Source organism: Ranitomeya imitator, chromosome 1 (genome assembly GCF_032444005.1).
Source record: "Ranitomeya imitator isolate aRanImi1 chromosome 1, aRanImi1.pri, whole genome shotgun sequence".
NCBI lineage: Eukaryota > Metazoa > Chordata > Amphibia > Anura > Dendrobatidae > Ranitomeya > Ranitomeya imitator.
In genome coordinates this window covers 475,972,845-475,993,534 of record NC_091282.1, presented here as the reverse complement: position 1 = coordinate 475,993,534, position 20,690 = coordinate 475,972,845, and the positions used below count along the sequence as shown (strand labels likewise).

Here is a 20,690-nt window from a genome sequence, read left to right as displayed (position 1 = left end):
CCCCTTGGTGGTTGATATACGCAACCACTGCGTGATTGTCTGACATGACCCTGGTATGGTGACCCTGAAGGATGAGAAGGAAATGTTTCACAGCTCTCTCTACAGCCCATAACTCTCTTAAATTTGACACCTGTTGTGATTCTAGTTGGGACCAGGATCCCTGAACCGAGTCCCTAAATGAGCCCCCCATCCTGTACCGCTTGAGTCTGTGGTGATGATCTGCTCTATCGGAGTTATCCACTGGACCCCCAACGCCAAATGATCTCTTACGGCCCACCATTTTAGGGAATCCGTTACCTCTAATGAAAGGCGTAGCTTCCCTTCTAAATGCCCTTTTAACCACTTTTGTGCTGACAGGACCTACCACTGTAACTGTCTTAGATGGAACTGTGCCCATCTTACTGCGGGTATACAGGACGTTAGAGAACCCAACAAGGACATTGCCTTTCTTAACGTCATTACAGGGTGATGAATTGCTGACTCTACAAGATTTTGAATTTTGACCAGCTTGTTTTCTGGTAGGAGACAAAGCTGACGCCTGGAGTCCAGAACTAAACCCAGAAAGGACTGAACTAGCTCCGGCGTCAACCTTGATTTGGTGAGATTTATTTTCCACCCCAACCGCTCTAGCGTCGACATGACTTCTTTTATTTGTGCCAGGCAATGAGCTGCTGAGTTCCCTATTATAAGGAAGTCGTCCAGATACGGAACTATAACCACGTTCTGAGAGCGGTGGAAGGACATGACCTGTGACATGAGCTTGGTGAATATTCTTGGCGCTATAGACAGGCCGAATGGGAGGGCAGCGTATGGATAGTGCCCGAGACATCCTTGGACATAAACTGCTACTCTTAGAAATTTTTGGTAGTCCCGATGGATTGGGATGTGGTAGTAGGCGTCCTTTAAGTCTATGGCTGCCATGAAGCAACCTGGGAACAAGAGTTTTATTGCTGTATTCACATACTCCATTTTGAAGGAGCAATTTACTGATTTGATACCAGTTCCAATACTTCTGCTTCCAAGGCTAGCTGCTCCTCCGGGGTTTTTCTTTGGGGCGTTAAAAGTTTATCGCGGTGGAAAAACAACATTTTTTTTATGCCGTCTTTGATGACCTTCAGAGTCCAATGACTGGGGGAGATGTCTACCCAGGCTGGGAAAAAAGATGAAAGCCTTCCTCCCACCTCTGGCCTGGCGTCATTGGGAGGGCTTTTTTGCCGATGTAGAGGGACCTTTAAACATATATCCAGATCACTTCCTGTCTCTGGAGTCCCAATTCCTTCTATCTCCCGGGGGGCAGCCCCTACTAAATTTGCCCCTTCGAAAATAAGGCCTTCTAAAGTCCACAGGAAAGCGAGGAAATGCCTTTTTCTATCTCCTGCTTTCTCCAAAATGTCTTCTAATTTTTGACCAAAGAGGAAATGGCCATCACATGGTATAGAACAAAGTCTATTTTTTGAAGGTAAATCGCCCGGGCACCCCTTCAACCAAAGAGCACGTCTAGCCCCGTTGGATAAACTTGCCGCTCTAGCCGCCAGCCTTACGGAGTCTGCCGAAGAATCTGCTATAAAGGCAGCTGCTCCTTTAGCCAAAGTTACATTTGTTAAAATTTCATCCCTTGGGGCTTTAGATTTCAGTTGCTCCTCTATCTGCTGCAGCCAGACGATAAGGGAGCGAGAGACACAGGTCCCTGCAAGTGCGGTTTTAAACCCCCTGCGGTAGCTTCCCAGGTGTGCCTTAGGAATCCATCCACTTTTTTTTATCTAAGGGATCCCTTAACACACCAGAGTCTTCTAAGGGAAGGGATAACTTTTTAGATGATCTAGCTACCGCACCATCGATTTTCGGAACTTTATCTCATGTTTCCGAATCTTTCTCCTCAAAGGGGTAACGTCTTTTAGAAGCCGAGGGTAGATTACCCGATTTCTCTGGCTTCCTCCATTCCTTTTCTATAAGGGCCTTTATCCTGGAATTGGCTGGAAAGGTGCGCTTTCTCTTCTCCTCTAGACCCCCAAACATTATGTCCTCCAGGGACTTGGCCGCTTTCTCATCTTTTAGGCCCATTGAAGCTCTAACAGCTTTTACTAGTTTGTCCATGTTCTCGGTTAGAAAGCACGGACGGCCTCCAACATCACTATCGGAAGAGGAGCCAGAGGACTTAGAGGAAGAGGAGCAGGGAGATAATGGTTCCTCCTGACATTCCTCGTCAGAAAGAGAAACCTCGGAAACCGAAATTGGTTCAGGGTTTTTACTACCCTTTTTCTTAAGGGCTGCTTTTACAGAGCCTTGTACTTCTGCTCTGATTATTGCTCTAAGACTAGAGGCAAAGTCAGGGGTCTCTTCCTGGATAGCCTTTTGGATGCAATTTACACAAAGATTTTTCTGCCACTGGACTGCCAACGGAACTCTACAGAGGGCACATTCCTTATTCTTTGACTTGGAGCTAGCCTTCCTCGGCGCCTGCCAAATAAACAGACAATGTAGCACATTACCACCAGGGTGACATTCAAGTAGATCACTCACCACCCACTGACCATAAAGGGTACCGGATTCCGAGGCGGACTAGGAGCACGGGGAACGCTCCTCCTGGAGGCTGAAGAGTCCTGAGACATCCGACTAGGACGATTGCCGCTCCTTCCACTCGAGCGGCTATTCTTCTCAGCACGTTAGTGAGCCGGTGCATCACCTGATAGGGGCTCTAGCTGCTGCTGCTGAAATAACTGCTGCTGCTGCTCCATACGATCCTCCATCTCTGGAATCTGTATGAAGATTAGCGACGTTCTGTGCAGCCACCCCCCTAATAAGGGGTCTTCCACAGTGCTCCCCGCCTCTTCCGGTATCCATATCGCTCCTCTCCCCCTCCTGTACACCGCCAGGAAGCGTGTAATGTTACCGACGTTTCATTCCATGGGCGCCGCCATCTTGGATCCGGCGCGCCTCTCTGACGTCACACAGGCACGCCCATTCCCAGCGTGCCTTGCGCTGAATGCCAGCCGCGCGCCCGGAAGTCGCCCAGCAGAGGGGGAGAGAGCGGCGTGGCAGACGCAGAATGGCCTCCAGAGTCCGGACTGCGCTGGACCGACGCCCGCACGTGCGCAAGAGCCCGGAAGATCTGCGGACGGCGCTACCAGCATCCCGAAAGCCGGCATACAGGTGTCCTGCCTGCGCTTCCAGTGCCGGGACGGGAGTGGGTAAGTGGATCTTCAATCAACAATCAAAAAATAAAAATACCGCCGTGATTCCAGCACAAGGGTTCCCATCAGGACAGGAAACCCAACTGAAGCGAGGGAGAGGTACCGCCCTTTTATTTCAGTAGGTTTCCTGTCCCGACTGGGCGGATCCCTCTCTCAGGTGTGCTGTCATGGGAGATGGGAAAATAAATTATATACATATATACATACACACACATACAGTTAGGTCCATATATATTTGGACAGAGACAACATTTTTCTAATTTTGGTTATAGACATTACCACAATGAATTTTAAACACAACAATTCAGATGCAGTTGAAGTTCAGACTTTCAGCTTTCATTTGAGGGTATCCACATTACAATTGGATGAAGGGTTTAGGAGTTTCAGCTCCTTAACATGGGCCACCCTCTTTTTAAAGGGACCAATAGTATTTGGACAGATTCAATAATTTTAAATAAAATGTTCATTTTTAGTACTTGGTTGAAAATCCTTTGTTGGCAATGACTGCCTGAAGTCTTGAACTCATGGCCATCACCAGATGCTGTGTTTCCTCCTTTTAGATGCTCTGCCAGGCCTTCACTGTGGTGATTGTCAGTTACTGTTTTTTTGTGGACCTTTCTGTCTGAAGTTTAGTCTTTAACAAGTGAAATGAATGCTCAATTGGGTTGAGATCAGGTGACTGCCTTGGCCATTCAAGAATATTCTACTTCTTTGCTTTAATAAACTCCTGGGTTGCTTTGGCTTTATGTTTTGGGTCATTGTCCATCTGTAGTATGAAACGACGACCAATCAGTTTTGCTGCATTTGGCTGGATCTGAGCACAAAATATGTCTCTGAATATCTCAGACTTCATTCGGCTGCTTCTGTCCTGTGTCACATCATCAATAACCACTAGTGACCCAGTGCCACTGGCAGCCATGCATGCCCAAGCCATCACACTGTCTCTGCTGTGTTTTACAGATGATGTGGTATGCTTTGGATCATGAGCTATACCACGCCTTGGCCATATTTTTCTCTTTCCATCATTCTGATAGAGGTTGATCTTGGTTTCATCTGTCCAAAGAATGTTCTTCCAGAACTGTGCTGGCTTTTTTTAAAATTTTTTTTAGCAAAGTCCAGTCTAGCCTTTTTATTCTTGATGCTTGAGTGGCTTGCACCCTGCAGTGAACCCTCTGTATTTACTTTCATGCAGTCTTCTCTTTATGGTAGATTTGGATATTGATACGCCTACCTCCTGGAGAGTGTTGTTCACTTGGTTGGCTGCTGTGAAGGGGTTTCTCTTCACCATGGAGATTATTCTGCCATCATCCACCACTGTTGTCTTCCGTGGGCGCCCAGGTCTTTTTGCATTGATGAGTTCACCAGTGCTTTCTTTCTTTCTCAGGATGTACCAAACTGTATATTTTGCCCCTCCTAATATTGTAGAAATTTCTAGGATGGGTTTTTTCTGTTTTCGCAGCTTAAGGATGGCTTGTTTCACCTGCATGGAGAGCTCCTTTGACCGCATGTTTACTTCACATCAAAACCTTACAAATGCAAGCACCACACCTCAAATCAACTCCAGGCCTTTTGTCTGCTTAATTGAGAATGACATAATGAAGGGATTGCCAACACCTGTCCATGAAATAGCCTTGGAGTCAATTGTCCAATTACTTTTGGTCCCTTTAAAAACAGGGTGGCACATGTTAAGGAACTGAAACTCCTAAACCATTCATCCAATTTTAATGTGGATACCCTCAAATGAAAGCTGAAAGTCTGAACTTCAAATGCATCTGAATTGTTTTGTTTAAAATTCATTGTGGTAATGTCTATAACCCAAATCAGAAAAATGGTGTCTGTCCAAATATATATGGACCTAACTGTACATACATACATTGCAATGAGTAATAGAAGCTTTGCACTTTTTTTTTTCCACCTTTTCATAAGAGACCACTACTGGTCAGCAATTAAAATCTGATCCAAAACACTTATGCCTCAAACGGCATTGAATACATAAAATGTCTACATGAATAGGTTGACACATCTTCTCACCAGGTGGAACAGGATCAAGGGGTCCCTGTTCTGCAAAAAGGTATAGTCTATTGCTCATGAGTGGCTTGACACATAGAATGCGGCACTTGTAGCCCATGTCATAGATGTGTGTGTGTGTGTGTGTGTGTGTGTGTGTGTGTGTGTGTGTGTGTGTGTGTGTGTGTGTGTGTGTGTGTGTGTGGCTCTTGAAGCATTGACTCCAGCAGCAGTCCACTCCTTGTGCATCTCCACCAAATTTTTGAAAGGCTTTTTTTAATCCTTTCAAGGCTGCGGTTATCCCTATTGCTTGAGCATCTTTTTTCTACCACACTCTTTCCTTACACATCTTTCCATTAATATGCTCGGATACACAGCACTTAACAGCCAGCTTCTTTAGCAATGACCTTTTGTGGCTTACCCTCCTTGTGGAGTGTCTGACTGCCTTCTGGACATTTGTCAAGTCAGCAGTCTTCCCCATGATTGTGGAGCCTAATGAAACAGACTAAGTGACCTTTTAAAACACTTAGGAAGCCATTGAAGGTTTAATTATTCTAATTTACTGAGATAATGAATTTTAGGTTTCATTGGCAGTAAGCCATAATCATCAACATTAACAGAAAAACACTTGAAATAGATCACTCTGTAATGACTATATGAGTTTTACTTTTTGTATTGAACTGAAATTTACTTTTTGATGATATTCTACACTTTTATCTACAAGTGCTTCTCACTATGTTAGAATATCTAAACTAAAAGCCTAGATCAGTAATAGAACATTTATATGACATTTCATAACTTTCCCAGATTCATGTGAAAAAAATTACAGTGCATACTGCATTGAATTACTGTACTAAATGTATCACATTTGTGCTCAAAAGTTTACATACAACGGCAGAATTTTTGCTTTCTTGCCCTTTTTTCAAAGAATATGAATGACTAGATGGCAGCCCGTTTCTAAAGAATCGGGGGTCTAGAATCCATATATACTTGAAATTCGGCAGGAGCTTGAAGAGCAACGTCACTGGGCCCGCCTCCACGCAGTAGAAACTTGCTGTGAGGTAAAAATTCAAAAATCACACCAAAATGGCGGGCGGAGTGTGTCACAGTACGGCACGTTTCTGATTGGTCGCTCGCAGCAGGCGGCAACCAATCAGACACTGGACACTGTTGACGTCACTTATCTCCGGACATTAGCTCCGGACATTAGCTCCGGACAAAGCCACGGATTTTGGCACAAATTGCAGGAAGTAGTATTCTAGGCAATTATATATTAGATAACACCAAAACTTACTCCACTCATGGTTAGTGGTTGGGTGAGCTGAATTTTTCTGCTTTCTCGATTGGATGTTTCACCCTGCTCAAGTTCCATCTGTGCTCCAGAAGTGTGGAATTGCAGGTGGTGAGCTGGATTTTCTTCTGTGATTTTGTCAGACTTCACAGCCCTGCTAGAACAGTTTGCAGACTATATACAGAGCCCCCTTCAAATGACCCCATTGTGGATCTTATACACCTTTGGGAATATATCTACAGGTGTAGAGACTATTTTGACTCCAGAAACAAGCAGCAGTGAATGTTGCCGAATGAAAATTGCAAAATACAGTTATAGTGACCTGCTCACGCTTCTGGAGACACGCACCCATATATTAGGCAGGCACAGAAATGTCAAATATGTGGACGCTAAGTGTGGTTTAGGCACACTGGGGCTTAGAAGGGAGAGGGGCATTTGGATCTGTGAACACAATATGTTGGATTTCCTTTGGGGGGGCGATGAGCCATAGAATTTCCCAGAGCCTTTGTACTACCAGTAACGTGGAAGCCCCCTATATTTCCATTGACAGACAAGAGTGGGGACTTTCTTTTATTGTGGATTGCCTTGAAGCATTTGTTAGGAACATTTTACATAACATTTGGGATCACATTTATCTAGCGCTCTACACAGAGTACTTACATCAGGGTTTCCATCTAAATCTCCAGGTGATGCAATTCAGATGAAACCTCCGAAGGATGACTGCAGTTTTATGCAAGCCTAAAAAGACGGACACAGCTTGATTTTAGATCAGACTATGTCCACAGTGTCTTCATCTGCCTAATTGTACGGAATCTTCCACCAGGGGCTCTGTCTGAATCACATATTTCAGAGATTTACATGGAAACCCTGATGTAAGCCCTAGCATAGAGCGCAGGATAAATCTGAGCCGAGTCTGTGATCTTTTGGAGACAGAAAGAACAAATCAACAGGAAGTGAAGAATTATTTTTTTTCGGCATTCCTCAGGCTGTATAAGTAATTAGACTACTTATTTGGGTCAGTACGACATCCGGTCACCATGGCAAAGATCGGGCCAAAGTGATGATGCAGCACCCCAGAGTCCTGGTCGTTGCAGTAATGTCGCTCTGCCACTAAGGGGAGTGATGTTATGTCTGATTGCACTAAAGGAGTTCACCTGACCAGGTATCTCAGTCACACATTACACTTCACACTCCGGCCACCAGGGGGAGCAAAAGGCACTATGTATTAGGCCACTCCTCACACTGGTAAAACTGGGGGTCGGATAGGAAGTTAGAACAGAACGCAGCCTGGGAGAGCTCCAGGGAGGACCTGTCAGGGGTGGGTTCCTGGCAGGTACCTAGCAGAAAGAGTAGAAAGTGACGGAGCTGCGCCTGCACTACCTTGCGGCGGCATCCTAAGAAAGGACACGAAGAGAAGGATATTGTGGAGAAGTGAGAAACGAGATCAAAGCACAAAGGAGAGCCAGTAGGAGTCGTGCCCCGAGAACGGCAACATCCTACTGAGGCGCGTAGCCGGAACACCGAGGAAGTAACTGACTCCAAGCATTACTTCAAACAGCGGCAGGACAGTTGATTATAGGTTGGCTGTCTACCATACATCACCTAAAAAGACATAGGGGGCAAGCGTGGAGAGGGGCGTCTCTAGGGTCCCAGAATAGCTCCAAGCCTTCCCATCAAACGGGTGCGTCCTATCCAGATAAACTTGGTGGACGGAGAGAGAGAGAGAAAGAACGAATACGAAAGTTGTGAGAACTATCCTGAATGCTCAGCAGGGAAGAACTACAACACACAGGCACTAGTGGTAGGCACTGATTTCCACCTGCAAAGGGAACTCTGGATGTGCCTTCAGACCGGCCGGACTCAGCCAGCCCGGTTAGCAGTGCTCTGGATTGCGGATCCCGAAGTCTTCAGTAAAAGGTAAAGAGACTGCAACCCTGTGTCCTCGTTATTACCCGCGCCTTACATCATCACCACCTACACCACTGGGAAGCCCTGGGGATATACTTCACCTGTGGGAAGGTATACCATCTAGCTGCCATAACACCACCCCAGTGAGCCCCAAGCAGCGTCGGTCACCCTGACCTAATACCACAGGTGGCGTCACGAAACCTTGGCCGACTTTCATCACCTTTCATTGGACGCCCCTTAGCAGGATCACGGACCGGGTCCAGCCACCGTGACAACCGGTATCGAGTAACCCGCGGCCCTGCGTCTGGGGGCGCTCCAATGACAACGCAGGGGGAGGGTTTTTTGGGAGGGAGGGGATCAAAGGCTCTGCCTACCTTCTAAGTGCCGAGATTGTTATTGATTGCAGCATTTAGGGAGTTAAAGTTCCAGGAGTCAGCTGTGATATCAGCTGATCACCCGGTGCCAATCGAGCGCGCACAGATTTTGTGAGTGCAACATCGCCTGGATTTTCCTACCTGGACGTATAGATAAGTGGTTAATAACCCACTACTAGCGTTTTTCCCATTAAAGCATGTAACCATCGCTGAAATTATTTTGCCTTCACTCAACCACTATCTCCAGTTATCATCCATTCAAAGTATTCTAACAGTCCTCCCTTCCAATGCAAAATTTTTGACCACTACAATATGGCTTCCTTACCCGTTTCATAGAAACTGCCTTAACCAAAGTAACCAGTAACATAACTACAAAAAACACAATATATTGTGCTCCTCCACTTGACCTCTTTCTCCATTTAATCATATTACAAATTCTCTAGTTCCTTATCTCAGACTTTGTGCTGCTCTGTGTATTCTTATACCGCACCACCTTAAGACTTTCAGTTTATCCATCAGACTTCGTGGTCTTTTACTTGGTCAACCCTTCTACTCCTATTCCACACTTCGCCCAGCTAAAATAAAAACAAGCTTATACTTCCTTTTGTACCAGCGCTGTTCCAGCAGTTTTTGCATCCTCATGAGGTTATGACACTGACCTTGGTGCCCAGTCAGCACTTGAGTCACTGGTCCCGCCTTCAGACATATTGATCATCAAGAAGACAGGGCTGCGCCTGTTACTTCCTCTTGATGTTCAATTTTTTTGAAGGTGGAGACAGTGATGCCAGCGCTGATTGGGCACTGGATAACGTGTCATAATAACCGCACAAGAGCCCAGAGAACGCAAGTGCCGACACTGCTGGAATAGCGCTGGCATGGGAAGAGAGTATATGCTTTATTTTATCGGTGCCAAACATTTAGATCAAGAAGGGATGATGTGTGGACAACCCCTTTAAGGTTTTCATCTGTGTGTTAAGTTTGGCACATCTTGGGCTGTCCCCAAAACTGATATCTACACCTCAGGGAAAGAATTGTATTATAATGTGTCAATTTCCATCATAAATAATGGAACCACTCAAATGCCAGTCTTGCAAGTTTGCCATCTCCGGATAAACTTCAATTGTTCCCTGCCCTTCAAACCACAGCAAAGTTCTTAAAACCCCCCCAAAACATTTTTTAACCTTGACTAAACTGAACATTTGTTTCAAGTTCACACATCTCATTTGTCCATCGCCTTTTCAGCGTATTAGTCAATTCACTAGCTATTGCTTAAAGAATTTCAATATAGTGGCAATGGCATACAAGATTATCCACAAACTGCTGTCCATACATTTGTGTTCTAATCTCAGAGTTATCTCCAGTCCTCACAATACTTCCTGGTTACCTCTCGAATCAATAACGTTATCTGTAATATTTCACTCATCACAAATCGCAACAATCTTACCTTCATCTTGGATGATACGACGCAGGTAGTCTGCAATTAAACTTCTTAAAGCTCTTTTATATGGCAGGCCTAATCTATGAGGAAATACTATTGATGTATCAACCACCGTGTCATGAATAAGCTGGAAAACAAAATCATGTAAAATGGAATTAAAGCTATTAAACTATTTGTGTGTAAATAATTGATAAGCATAGTCATGCAAACCTGTTATCCACTGTTTAACAAATGTAATCCTAAGAAATTTCAAACAATGGCTTATCAAACCCACTAAGAGCACAACTACGGTAATACAAACTCATCAATTTTCGATAGAAATGTCTGTTTAAACATAGAATATGAACAAGTTAAATTTACAAAATATATAAAAACTATTCAACTGTATTGTCACCAAATTATCGCCCGGGACCCATGTAAACAAGTCTGTTTTCCTTACCTTAAGAGCTACCAAGTCATTTTCTAAGCCATGTCCTATAAGAATAGTATCTGCACTGAAGAGATTGAGCATAATGGCTTGTACATCTCTAATGGATGTTGTTATGTTCTTTAGATTTTCTTCTGTTACACCAGAAAACCTATATATAGGATTGGCACATGTAAGTTCTCAATACCTTTTATAGTTTAGGACTTAGCAGGCTTATGAAGTAAACATTGTAAAGACAAAAGGACATGAAGGACTGTTTTACAGAGCTTAAATTCAGTTCTCCAAAGAAATAACCAACTGTGATCACAAGTTGTTGTTCAGAATCAGTATTTCACTATATAAATACTATGAGATACATGTTGCATTTTTAAATTGTTATAATAGCATTACAGTTTTTAATCAAAAAGGGGTCTCCACACACAAGACATTTATCACTTGTCCACAGAACTGATAAGTGATTGATCCTAGGGTACTGTCAATTACTAGAATGAAGCTGCTGATCCCAAGTATCCCCCCAATCTGGTTGTAATTGAATAGAGCAGCATGCATATGCAAGATCACTAGCGCGCCACTCATTAGAAATGGACTTATATTCCAGAGGGATGTAATCTACCTCAGTTGGCATCAGACACCTAATGGAACAGTAAAGGTCATGTGCTGTCCATTAAATCGTGTGGTGAGGATGAATGAGCCTCGAAATCCTTTTTCTAGAGATTAGTGGAGCCCCAGTAACAACTTTGTTAACCCCCCCAAGCCAGATTTCACCTTCTTGACCAGGACATAATGTTTGAAGTCTAATATGTCACCTTATATGATAACTCTGGAATGTTTCTACATATCTGATGCAAAGTATTAAAAAAAAAAACTAAAAAAAAAAAAACCACCACATTGGCTCCTCCAAGCAGGCTGCACCTGGTCTACTGGCATTAAGCTACTTAGTGAAAAAGGCAGTTGGTAAAGCATTAAGGTTGATCAAATAGCTTTGGATAAATGCTTATCCGAATAGTTGCAGTGCTTCCTGAATAGCTGCATCGATAACCTGGATACCTGGAGCGTTCCCGATAATCAGCTGTTCAGCTCCGCAGCTGCATGTGTTGCGGCTGTGTGACAGTCACAACACATGCATGGAGATTCTGTTTGATGGGATATCCATGCATGTGTTGTGACCGTCACACAGCCACGACATGCAATGCCGAACAGCCGATTATTGGGAGCGCTCCATGTATTCAGGTTCTCGATGCAGGTATTCAGGAAGCGCTAAAAGGGTATGTGTCCATGTTCAGGATTGCATCAGGATTTGGTCAGGATTTTACATCAGTATTTGAAAGCCAAAACCAGGAGTGGAACAATTAGAGGAAAAGTATAATAGAAACATATGCACCACTTCTGCATTTATCATCCACTCCTGGTTTTGGCTTACAAATACTGACATAAAATCCTGACCAAATCCTGAACGTGGACACATACCCTAACTATTCGGATAAGCTCTTAGGATTAAAGGAAACAACAACCACCAAGAATAAAAATACATATACAGCCAACGGACCGAATAAAGGAAGATGTGCTGTGTCCTCCTACGAAGGCCACGAAAAATATTTTATGGAGAGAATCAAAAATCCTCTTTCCAAGACATCCATCCTGACAGCACGACCAGGAGGTAGTGCTTCTTACCCTTGCTAGGGACAGGAACACACAAGAGGTTAAAAAACCCTCCCTCCACCACCCATCAGTGTTTTTGCTGTCCCTATCAAGGACAGGCATATGAGAGGAGAGCTTGAGGCACAGAAGAAACTTACATTGCCGGACGCAGGGAATCGGGGGGTGGGTCCATCCCACTCCTTCCTCCTGTAGTATAGTCTGGAGGCAGACACTTCTGGGTAGAGGTCCCTCGGCCTTTCAGTTGAGCAGGAACTCCTAGGTTAGCCGCTTCCCCCTCAGGGGGGCTCAGCTTCCTCATGGCCATCCCCTGAATCCGCAGTGAAGATTCAGTGTTTAGGACACCGGTATGTGGTGATCCATTTCCAGTTTCCAGGGGAGCGACAAGTGAGGCCTATTATTACTAAGAAGAGAGGTCGAAGTTGTGCCACATTAACATGTGGCTACCAGAGGCATATAGGAAGCTGCTCTATTCAGAGTGCATTACTAAAGTTAAGGAAGAACATTCTTTCTTTATCAAATACATAGGCTATGATTAGAGCAGTCCAGAACACTAACTGGCTTGGTTTCTTCTTATTTCTCACAGTCTATTCCTCGTCCGGAAATACCTAGAGATGGGATATAAGGTCAAGTTCAGAGGAGAAAGTCATCTCATCACTCCCACCAGGCGCAAGAGGAGTGTGAAACGGTTACCCCAGCATTACCAGAAGAGAAAAATAAATACCGTTTCTCATTCAGAGAAAACCGATACACTTGTGCGGGCAGTCAAATATCATTAAACTTGAGGAAACCAATCTTTCACCCATGATTCAGGATTAAATGTTTGGAAATACTCTATTCCTCTGGGACCTTAAACCCCCAGTCAATAGGAATATAAAAAGGCAATGATAATAAAGGAATGGGAAGACTTATAAAACAGGATTGTTATACCCAGAGATTTTAAGGTTAGTCTTCCATTTGAACCAGAAGAGGTAAAGTTATGGGAAGAGATCCCCAAAATTGATATTCCCACAGCCAGAGTAGAAAAAACAAAACAAAACATCCATTCCATTGGAGGATTCATCAAGTCTAACAGATCCTATGGATAGGAAATCAGAGGGCCACTCAAAAGTAGAGATGACCGAATTTGATCGCGTCAGGGCTTATTTGGCAAGCTATAGCGCTTACCGAATAAGGGCAGTCCCACACGTCCAGATAATTCCGGTACAGGAAAAATCGATACCGGAATTATCCGTGTCCGTGTGCCCATGCGTTTCTGTGGCACATCAGTGTGGCACACGTGTGCCCACTGGGTACCACATGCACCGTGCAGGAGACAGCGCTAAAGTTTAGTGCTGTCCCCTGCATCTGGTGCTGAAGCCCCATTCATATCTTCCCTGCAGCAGCGTTTGCTGTAGAGAAGATATGAATATTCCTTTTTTGGGGGGGTTTCTCGTGTTTAAAATAAATATCCATGTCCCCACCCCCTCCAACCTCCTGTGCGTTCGCCCACTGTTCTTAAAATACTCACCTGGCTCCCTCGCTGGCTGGCGCTGCTTCCTGTCCTGGCCGCATCTTCTACTGTACGAGCGGTCACGTGGGGCCGCTCATTTACAGTAATGAATATGCGGCTCCACCCCTATGGGAGGTGGAGCCGCATATTCATGACTATAATCGGCGGCCCTACATGAGAAAAACAAAAAAAAAGGAATATTGATATGTTCTCTACAGCTTACTGTAGCGCCGTCTCCTGCACAGCACATGGACTGCACACGGACGTCCGTGTGCGGTACGTGTTTTACACGGACCCATTGACTTTAATGGGTCTTTAATGGGTCCGTGTAATCCGTGCGCTCCCACGAACACTGACATGTCTGTGTTTGGCACACGGAGACACGGTCTACAAAAAAATCAATGACATCTGCACAGATGCATTGATTTCAATGTGTCTACGTGTGTCAGTGGCTCCGGTACGTGAGGAAACTGTCACCTCACGTACCGGAGCCACTGACGTGTGAAACCGGCCTAAGCTGCAGAGGCTTCCTAGATCACTCCGCTGATCAGCTGTTCGGCTCCGCAGCTGCATGTGTCGCGACTGAGTCACGACACATGCATGGACAGACTGTTTGTTGGGCTCTCCATGCCTGTGTCATGACTATTCGGTATGCGCTGACGGCATCCGTTACAGTGGCACTAACGCTATGTAACGGATGCTTCAGCACACCCATTGACTGATATTATGTAGCGCATCGCTAACGCACGTCATAATCGGCATGCGTTAGCGATGTGCCGTCATTCTGTGATGGACCCTCGGACGGAGTCTGCAGCGTTTCCGGGTCAGTCATTGCTAGCGTAGGTGGAGCATCTGCGCTATCGCGATCGCATAACGCAATCTTTAAAAGGCACTAGCGTTGGTGCAGTCCCTTTAACGCATGGGTTGAATGGACTGCACCAATGCAATGTGAACCCTGCCTTACACAGCCGTGACACATGCAGCTACGGAGCCGAACAGCTGATCAGCTGGAGCGATCCAGGAAGCCGGGTTCCCTCTGCAGCTTATTCAGTAAGCGCTATTGCTTGCCGAATAAGTCCCGACCCAATCAAATTCGTTCATCTCTACTCAAAAGAACCTGGGAAACTCCTGCAGCAATATTGCAGGAATATTGCTGCTACCTCTGTGGCAAGATCCATGAAGTTATGGTTAGGCGAATTAGAGAACCACCTAAGGAAGTAGGCTTCCAGAGATAATATTCTGGAATCTTTACAATTACTTGGCAATGGGCTTTATGGCGGACACCTAAGCGAAGTCAGTCTGATTTGAAGAAAGGAATAGGGCACTACCCAATACCACTAGGCGAGCTAAATGGCTTAAAATATGGTATGAAGATAGGCATTCGAAAAATAAGCTATATTTCATTTCTTTTTCTGGACTCCAGGTATTTGGCCCTGTAGGGGATTATATCCTAAAGAAGGCCTCCGATGACAAAAAAGGATTTCCAGAAGAGAAATCAAAGTGTGTCTGCCTTTCGGAGAACCCGATCCCAACTAAAGCAAGACTATATAGGGGGAATGGAAGATTCAGATGGAGCTACCCCCAAGGAGGTAAAGGGAGAAGTTCCCTTCTCAATCCAGTTTCAGGTACAATGACGCGAAAAAAAAGAAAAAAGCTCCAGTTTTTTGTTTTTACAATGGATGGAAGTATCCAAAAAAAGAAAAAGTCAGGGCTCTAACAAACAATGTCACAACTGTGTCCTTCCTCAGTCATTAAGTGGGCCCGAGGCATCACCATCTTCAAGCCTTAGCCGCAGACCTCTCTCTTTGGGCAGAAAAGATGACACTTTCAATCTCAGCAGCACATTTGAAGAGGTCTCAGAATCGGGTTGCAGACTCAGCAGAAAGTACATACATATGAATGTCCATTAAACTTGGGAGCGTTTCATCAATTAACCCATTTGCTGGGGTATTCTTCATGTAGACCCATTTACCTAAAAAAAGAATGCAAAATGCACTGGAATATTTTTACTTAAATCCAGAAGACCGCCCAGCAGGTACAGTACAGACCAAAAGTTTGGACACCTTCTCATTTAAAGATTTTTCCGTATTTTCATGACTGAAAATTGTAAATTCACGCTGAAGGCATCAAAACTATGAATTAACACATGTGGAATTATATACTTAAAAAAGTGTGAAACAACTGAATATATGTCTTATATTCTAGGTTCTTCAAAGTAGCCACCTTTTGCTTTGATGACTGCTTTGAACATTCTTTGCATTCTCTTGATGAGCTTCAAGAGGTAGTCACCGGGAAATGGTTTTCACTTCACAGGTGTGCCCTGTCAGGTTTAATAAGTGGGATTTCTTGCCTTATAAATGGTATTGGGACCATCAGTTGTGTTGTGCAGAAGTCTGGTGGATACACAGCTGATAGTCCTACTGAATAGACTGTTAGAATTTGTATTATGGCAAGAGGAAAGCAGCCAAGTAAAGAAAAACGAGTGTCCATTATTACTTTAAGAAATGAAAGTCAGTCAGTCCAAAAAGTTGGGAAAACTTTGAAAGTGTCCCCAAGTGCAGTTGCAAAAACCATCAAGCGCCACAAATAACCTGGCTCACATGAGGACCGCCCCAGGAAAGGAAGACCAAGAGTCACCTCTGCTTCTGAGGATAAGTTTATCAGAGTCACCAGCCTCAGAAATCGCAGGTTAACAGCAGATCAGATTAGAGACCAGGTCAATGCCACACAGAGTTCTAGCAGCAGACACATCTCTACAACAACTGTTAAAAGGAGACTTTGCCTTCATGGTAAAATAGCTGCTAGAAAACCACTGCTAAGGACAGGCAACAAGCAGAAGAGACTTGTTTGGGCAAAAGGACACAAGGAATGGACATTAGACCAGTAGAAATCTGTGCTTTGGTCTGAGGAGTCCAAATTTGAGATCTTTGGTTCCAACCACCGTGTCTTTGTGTGATGCTGAAAAGGTGAACGGATGGACTCTACATGCCTGGTTTCCACCGTGAAGCATGGAGGAGGAGGTGTGATGGTGTGGGGGTGCTTTGCTGGTGACACTGTTGGGGATTTATTCAAAATTGAAGGCATACTGAACCAGCATGGCTACCACAGCATCTTGCATCGGCATGCTATTCCATCCGGTTTGCGTTTAGTTGGACCATCATTTATTTTTCAACAGGACAATGACCCCAAACACATCTCTAGGCTGTGTAAGGGCTATATGACCAAGAAGGAGAGTGATGGGGTGCTATGCCAGATGACCTGATGGTTTGGGGTGAGATGGACCGCAGAGTGAAGGCAAAAGGGCCAACAAGTGCTAAGCATCTCTGGGAACTCCTTCAAGATTGTTGGAAGACCATTTCCGGTGACTACCTCTTGAAGCTCATCAAGAGAATGCCAAGAGTGTGCAAAGCAGTCATCAAAGCAAAAGGTGGCTACTTTGAAGAACCTAGAATGAGACATATTTTCAGTCGTTTCACACTTTTTTGTTAAGTATATCATTCCACAAGTCTTAAGACATAGTTTTGATGCCTTCAGTGTGAATTTACAATTTTCATAGTCATGAAAATACAGAAAAATCTTTAAATGAGAAGGTGTCTCCAAACTTTTGGTCTGTACTGTATGGAACATGAACTTGGTATACGAGTTTCCACAGTTTCCCCTAATTCCAGCAGTTCTAAGGAAGATTCGGGAGGACCAAACCAGAATAATTTTGATAGTACCATAGTACTAGAAAGAAATGGCTCTGGAAAACACCATCCTCTTGCCATTTAGGCACAACCTTTTCCAAGGGCCAGTATACCATCACAAAGTGAAGTTCCTGCGGCTATCAGCCAGGATCCTGAAAGGTAAATGAAAGGTAAATATAGAGATCAAGGACTTTAAGACCCCGTAATATTCACGATCCAAAAACGTAGAAAGCCTGTGACATCAGCAATATAAACAAAAAAACGGGAAAAAAATTTTGTTCACATTATGGGGAATTAATGTCTGACAGGGTCCAGATGTCCCAAAGATCCTTGATTTCCTCCAGTCAGGGTTCGTCAAGAGGCTAAGACCTAGCATACAAAGCGCAGAATTTAGCCTTTATTGCTTTCCTGAATTATCTTCTAGAGAGCCTTATCTGGATTAAAAGATTTGTTAAAGCCACAGGCAGACTTCGGCCCACAATCAAAAACTCCGCTCCCCCATGGACTTAAATCTGGTCCTAAAAGCTCTATGTAAGGCTACTTTCACACTTGCGTCGGTACGGGCCGTCAGCCTGACGTACCGACGGACAGTGTGTTAAATGTAGCACAACGTGGGCAGCGGATGCAGTTTTACAATGCATCCACTGCACATTGCGATGAGCTGGGAGGAGGGGGCGGAGTTTTGGCCGCACATGCGCGGTCGAAAATGGCGGACACGACGCACAAAAAAAACACGTTACATTAAACTTTTTTGTGCATCCCGTCCGCCAAAAACACAACACATCCGTTGCACGACGGATGCGACATGTGACCATACGTCGCAATGCGTCGGTAATACAAGTCTATGGAGAAAAAACGCATCCTGCGGGCACATTTGCAGGATGCGTTTTTTTACCAAAACGACGCATTGCGACGTATGCCAAATGACACAAGTGTGAAAATAGCCTAAACCACTATATGAGCCTCTAGAAAGCACAGATTTACTGTCACTTTCCTTGAAAGCCGCCTTTCTAGTTGCCATTACTTCAGCAAGACTGATGGGAGAGATTCAGGCCCTTTCAAAGATTCTCATCTAAAAGGTTCTGGAAGACTGCATCCTACCAAACTAACATCTGGCATTATTACCTAAAAGCGGTAACCTTTCATACAAGCCAAGAGATCATCTTACCTTCCCTCTGAGTAAAATGTGAGTTCCAACCTATCCTTGTGGTTTTTACAGAAGGAAGAAGGACAGGTTCTTCAGTATTTAGTCTATTCACCAATCTTTTGCGGCCTCTAATCCAGTCCTCCAGTTTTGGGGAAAGAATAAGGGAAAGAGCTTCAAGATCTACTCTAGCAAGGTGGGTTAAATATGCGATCAGTCTAGCTTATTCTTCAGAAGGAAGAACTCCTCTGGATAACGTCAGAGCCCATTCAACCAGAGCAAGCTCTACATCAAGGGCGGAATGTGTTGGGGGTTTCAATAGAACAGATCTGCATGGCAGCAACGTAGTCAAGCCTTAACACTATCTGCAGACATTATAAATTGGACATTATGTTTAGCCAAAAGAAGGCCTTTGGAAGGAAGGTCCTTCAGGCAGTTCTCCCACCCTGAAGGTTTTCTCTGGTATAGTACTGGTGGCATCATGTGCTTCCAGACGTCCATCATGACAGCACCCCTATTAGTCACATGTGCTGCGTCCAAAGAGCTAACAATTACAGACCGTGAGCACCTACCCGTACTCAGGACTGACTTTGGCCACTTCTCTCTTGGTTTTATTTTATTTCTTAGACGGAAAAGTACACGATTTTTGGGAGCCAGAATGAAAAAGAAAAAAAAAAAAAAAACAAACTGTTTATCACGCTGTTCAACAGGTAGTGAAAACAAAGTGATAAAACAATTTTCTTCTTCACGGTCAGTATATTTATAGTAATACCATATTTAGGCAAGTTCTTTTAGGTTTTGCTACTTTTGAGAGATTTACCTTTATTTTTGCATCGATAAAGCTCTGTGAAAGGATTTTTTGGAAGGCAAGATAACTATTCAGTGATACAATTTTTCTTTACATAATAATAATAATAATTTTTATTTATATAGCGCCAACATATTCTGCAGCGCTTTACAAATTATAGAGGGGACTTGTACAGACAATAGACATTATAGCATAACAGAAATACAGTTCAAAACAGATACCAGGAGGAGTGAGGGCCCTGCTCGCAAGCTTACAAACTATGGGATACATAGAACTTTTTGATCGAGGTTTTAACTTGGTTTTCAAGATACAAAAAACAAAACAAAGCAAAACTGTAAGGCTATGTGCACACACTGTTTTTTATGCATTTTTTCTGTGCGGAAATGAGCTATAAATGCTATGGGACCCTAATTCAATGATAATCCTGAAGTTATGTGCACTTGCTCCAACCAGCCACCGGCGATACACTGCGAGAGCGATTACCTCTTGTCAGCATCACTGAGCTACCGTGGGAGAGTTCACCGGAGTTCATCAGCTGATCAGCTCCGGTGATCTCACTTACAGCACCACCACTGTGTGAGAACTTTCTCATGCAATAGTAGTGCCGTAAGGGAGATCACCGGAGCTCATTAACTGATGAACTTTGGTGAACTCTCTCGTGGCAGCTCAGTGATACAGTGCGGGAGCGATTACCGCCTGTCAGTGTATAGCCGTCCAGTGTATAGCGGTCTTTGAGAGCATAGTAAATATAGGAAAACTGACTGAACAGCAATCTAGTCTGAACTGGTGCATAACCAAAAAAGTCATATAGCAAATAGATCAATGGCTGCACTCAAAATTTACTGTGCTAAAGCAAGGAAATGTGCGATACATGAAATGGGAATAGCATAATGGCTTGTGAAATATATGAAAAAACACATGAGATTCTTAGCACAAGATTTGGCCAAAAGTTGTGAGCCCATCCACCAAACGTCAAGGTAATCTCAGAACGGATGGGTACCTGAGCTGACTGCCTAGTGTGAACACTTACCTATGGCTAATAACATGGTAAAGCCTTCTTTTATAGGAAGCTCAGAACCAACTGTGTTTGGATCCGTTCTGAGATTACCTTGACGTTTGGTGGATGGGCTCACAACTTTTGGCCAAATCTTGTGCTAAGAATCTCATGTGTTTTTTCATATATTTCACAAGCCATTATGCTATTCCCATTTCATGTATCGCACATTTCCTTGCTTTAGCACAGTAAATTTTGAGTGCAGCCATTGATC

The 20,690-nt window shown here is 44.1% G+C and overlaps 1 protein-coding gene across 1 annotated transcript in view; it reads right to left on the bottom strand.

Annotated features, from left to right (window-relative positions):
- The window catches only part of LOC138673111 (RNA exonuclease 1 homolog), a 227,187-nt gene that overhangs the window by 78,186 nt on the left and 128,311 nt on the right, over window positions 1-20,690 (bottom strand). Inside the window, exons 17-18 of the mRNA XM_069761765.1 lie at window positions 10,649-10,787; window positions 10,216-10,336 (exon numbers count right to left, since the gene is read on the bottom strand). Coding sequence (XP_069617866.1) covers window positions 10,216-10,336; window positions 10,649-10,787 — 260 coding nt within the window. The remainder of the gene's footprint in view (window positions 1-10,215; window positions 10,337-10,648; window positions 10,788-20,690) is intronic.